The 4,338-nt window shown below is 48.5% G+C and overlaps 1 protein-coding gene across 1 annotated transcript in view; it reads right to left on the bottom strand.

The window, feature by feature from the left end:
- Positions 1 to 2,249: 2,249 nt before the first annotated feature.
- Positions 2,250 to 4,338, bottom strand: part of ppp3ccb (protein phosphatase 3, catalytic subunit, gamma isozyme, b) — an 11,949-nt gene continuing 9,860 nt past the window's right edge. Inside the window, exon 14 of the mRNA XM_083670642.1 lies at positions 2,250 to 3,882. Coding sequence (XP_083526768.1) covers positions 3,698 to 3,882 — 185 coding nt within the window. The 3' untranslated portion in view covers positions 2,250 to 3,697. The remainder of the gene's footprint in view (positions 3,883 to 4,338) is intronic.

Below are 4,338 nucleotides of genomic sequence, written 5' to 3'. Positions count from 1 at the left end.
TTGTTGCTTATCCTAAGATAAGAGAACAGGTTCTCTATTCACTTGTTATCCTAAGATAAGAGAACAGGTTCTCTATTCGCTGTGACCAACAGAACATGACTGTATTTGAAAATGCAGCAGTAACTAACATCCAATTCCACCTCCACCCCCAGCCCCTACCTCCTAGACCCTTCTCTCATATCCCCTTTCTCCCCTACCTCCTAGACCCTTCTCTCATATCCCCTTTCTCCCCTACCTCCTAGGTCCTTCTCCCCTAGCCCCTACCTCCTAGACCCTTCTCTCATATCCCCTTTCTCCCCTACCTCCTAGGTCCTTCTCTCATATCCCCTTTCTCCCCTACCTCCTAGGTCCTTCTCCCCTAGCCCCTACCTCCTAGACCCTTCTCTCATATCCCCTTTCTCCCCTACCTCCTAGGTCCTTCTCCCCTAGTCCCTACCTTCTAGACCCTTCTCTCATATCCCCTTTCTCCCCTACCTCCTAGGTCCTTCTCCCCTAGCCCCTACCTCCTAGGTCCTTCTCCCCCAGCCCCTACCTCCTAGACCCTTCTCTCATATCCTCTTTCTCCCCTACCTCCTAGACCCTTCTCTCATATCCCCTTTCTCCCCTACCTCCTAGGCCCTTCTCTAGCCCCTAGCCCCTACCTCCTAGGCCCTTCTCTAGCCCCTAGCCCCTACCTCCTAGGCCCTTCTCTAGCCCCTATCCCCTACCTCCTAGGTCCTTCTCCCCTAGCCCCTACCTCCTAGGCCCTTCTCTCATATCCCCTTTCTCCCCTACCTCCTAGGTCCTTCTCCCCTAGCCCCTACCTCCTAGGCCCTTCTCTAGCCCCTAGCCCCTACCTCCTAGGCCCTTCTCTAGCCCCTAGCCCCTACCTCCTAGGCCCTTCTCTAGCCCCTATCCCCTACCTCCTAGGTCCTTCTCTAGCCCCTATCCCCTACCTCCTAGGCCCTTCTCCCCTAGCCCCTACATCCTAGGCCCTTCTCCCCTAGCCCCTACCTCCAAGGCCCTTTTCTAGCCCCTAGCCCCTAGCTACTAGGGGAGAAGGGCCTAGGAGGTGTGAGATAGGGCCTAGGAGGAAACCAGGGGGGTAGGGGCTAGGGGTTAAGAGAGAAGCCCTTGTCCTCTAGCCTCTACTCCCCAGCCAACTCACGTTGATCTGAAAGGATCAGGTAGAATATAAGCAATGGTCCAGTAGCAGCTCCACCTTCCCTCTGAAACTGTAGTAGTCCTAGGTAGAATCCTCACATTGCTTATATCAGATGAGGCTGGTGGATGTAGAATTCGGAGGACGGGCTCATTGTAATGCATGGGATGAAATGATATCAAACACATGCGTTTGGGATATCATTCCTGATTCCGTTCCATGCATTACAATGAGCCCATCCTCTGATTTCTACCTCCCAGCCTCATCTGGATACCTGTCCTATCTACACAAATGACTTACATTCCCCATCATTGTTTGTGCTCACGTCCCACTATGTCTGCCTTTCTGATTCCTTCACATCCATACAGTCTTTTATTTCAACTATGCTGTATTTGGAAAAAATAAATGAAATAAATGAAAGTCATTCTGTGTCATGGTTGTTTTCTGTACAGCTCATTTCAAATAGTTTGTAATTCCGTATTTTGTGTCCCAAAGTATCATAGTTTCAGATTGAGAGAGTTTATGAGATACATTGCATAACGATTGGCTATAACGATGTGAAGACAACTTTCATTTTTAATTTGACAACTACAACTTAATTACTGATGGAAAAACCTTGCTTGTTATATAATATAGGGTTGTGCGTGTGTGTTCCAGGTTTCAGCGTAGGTTCAGTGTAAATGTATCCTATGTTACTTCAATTCTACCTCTCGTATATTGTAAGCTTAATTGTTGAGTTTCCTCTTGATTGTGTGCTTGGTTCTTCTACTGCCATTACAAGCTCAAGAGACATTATGCTCCACTTATTGTATGTTTGACCATGACACAATGTAATGGTGAGGGTGTGTTGCTAAGCAACAGGTTTAACATAAAAGAGAAGCCTTCCGTCTCTCAATGTCCTTATCTCTCCAAGTACTCTGTGTGCGATGTCCTTCTCTCTCACTGTGAAGTATTGCAGCACAATAGAATGCCTCCCACTCTAACAGGCTAGGGAATGGGGGGGGGGGGGGGGGGTGTAACCAGGAGCTAGACAGCTCTGTACTCACTGTCCTTGAGTATGACAATATCATATGTGAAACTGAATAAGGGAATTTCTAGACAATTTATTTTCAGTTTTTTATTGAATGGAGTGAAACATCTACATAAATGAAAGAGGCCTCGCAATACAAGTACTTGACAAAGTTTTGTTTTTTTTCACTTCAGCTATTAAGAAAACCTTGATTAAACAATTTCTGTACATTCTGTGAGATATGTTCTGAGACTGGAACAGAAGTCAGAAACGAGGCCCCATTCTCAATTGCCCGCCCCCCCCCCCCCCCCCATCACCCCCTCCCTCCAGAAAAAAAAGAAAATACCTCAGTACATCTCCCCCAACACCCTACAAAGCCCATCGCGTCCCCCCACCCATATCGTCACACACACACCTGAAACATACACACCTCTCTTCTATCAGGCACCTTAGCATCTCACCTGTGACCGAGAGTGGAGGAGCAGTTCTGTGATCAGCTCCCTTTTCTCCCCTGTCCCTCTCTCCTGTCCCTCTCTCTCCTGTCTCTCTCTCTCCTGTCTCTCTCTCCTCACCTCACTCCCATATATATCCCTTTATCTTCCCTGTACCTTTCCACCCCCTTACCCCACAGTCTCCTCCGTCTTTCAATACCCACCTCTCTCTCCCCTGGCTCCTTTACCCTCTTATCCCCCCCCCTCCCCCAAATCTCCCCTCTCACCCTACCCCATTTCTATTCTGGGTATGACTAATTCTATGTTTCGTAAAAATAAAAAATAAAAACAGAACAAAAATAAAACATCACATTGAAAAGAGGGAACATTTAAAATGTACATATATAAATGTCAATACTTGCTCGTGTCTGAGCTCTGATACACTATCATTGGCATTAGAATGGATGGATTTAATGCGATGGAGGTTTCCAATTAATTTCTTCTCTTTTTATTCAAGTGCTCTCGCTTGCTCTTTTGGGTGGACACAAACACAGCATAGGTACTTTAGATGAGTATACAGCGTCAAATTCTTCCTTTGCCAAGCACACAGAAACTAGAACTCAAGAGTTGATAAAAAGGTGTTCAGAATATTATCCCAAATATCAACTCAAAAAATTACAAAATGGATTTGCCTTTATTTAGCAGGGCAGTGATTACCTTGAGCAAATCCACATAGAAATGTACATTTGAGATTGGTATCATCATGTATCATTTGTTCAGATTCAGTCTTAAACTACCACGTTAGATTCTGTATAGATGATGAAATAAATAAGCATGATGAGTGGCGGACTGAGAGAGTCACGCTGACCCCTGTTGTCCTGCTGTAACAGCGAGAAAGGGAGGGGGGGGGGGGGGGGGGGGGGGGGGGTAGGGGAAGGGAGGGGGGGTGGAGGGAGAGGCCAGCTGCTGGCATAGAGGCAGCAGCAGAGAGCAATAATAGGGCCAGGGGAGAGAACGATAGAGAAGGGGAAGGAGGAATAAAGGGAGTAGGAGGGAGAGAAGAGGAGGAGGAAGGAGGGAGGAGGGAGGAGGAGGAAGAGATGGAGGGAGCGTCGTCTAGGCCTGTGTGTTGGTGCCGTTCTTATCTGGCGGTCCGGCGTTGGCTGGCAGGTTGTTGGGAGAGGGGGGGGCCTCAGGCTGCTGGCTGTCCCGGCGGGGGGGCATCCTCTCATTGATACGATCCAGACCCCTCGCCTCCTCAAAACTCTGAATCTTATGCTGCGGGTTGAAACCTTGGATGGCTGCGTAGAGAGGGAAGGAGAGGAGGAGAGGTAGTTTAGCATTGCTACAGTAAGACAGCACACACACACACACACACAGAGAGAGACAGAGAGAGAGAGAGAGAGAGAGAGCTCACTGACTAGAGGGTACACCTGACCTAGGGGCTGGAGAGGGCATACAGGGTCAAGTGGTATGAAGGGTAAGAAGGGTTTACCCAAGGGGCGCGGTGGGGGTGGGGGGGGGGGTTGAGGGTGGGGAGGGTGTAATGAGAAGGGAGAGTATCAGGACTAAGGATGAGAAGAGGAGGGGGGGGGGGGGCATAAATAATGAGGAGGTAGAAAGGGAAGGGTAGAAAGAGTACTGAACCGTCTAAGGGGTCAAACTAACTGCTGGGACGCTGGGCTGGTCCAGGTATGAAGGAGCCACTTACTTTATGAGAAGACCAAGGCAGCATGGAGACAAGAGAGAGAGAGAGA

Source organism: Argentina silus, assembly GCF_951799395.1.
Source record: "Argentina silus genome assembly, chromosome: 5".
Taxonomy (NCBI): Eukaryota; Metazoa; Chordata; class Actinopteri; order Argentiniformes; family Argentinidae; genus Argentina; species Argentina silus.
The sequence above is the reverse complement of the archived record's forward strand: the minus strand, read 5'-3'. Positions and strand labels throughout refer to the sequence as shown.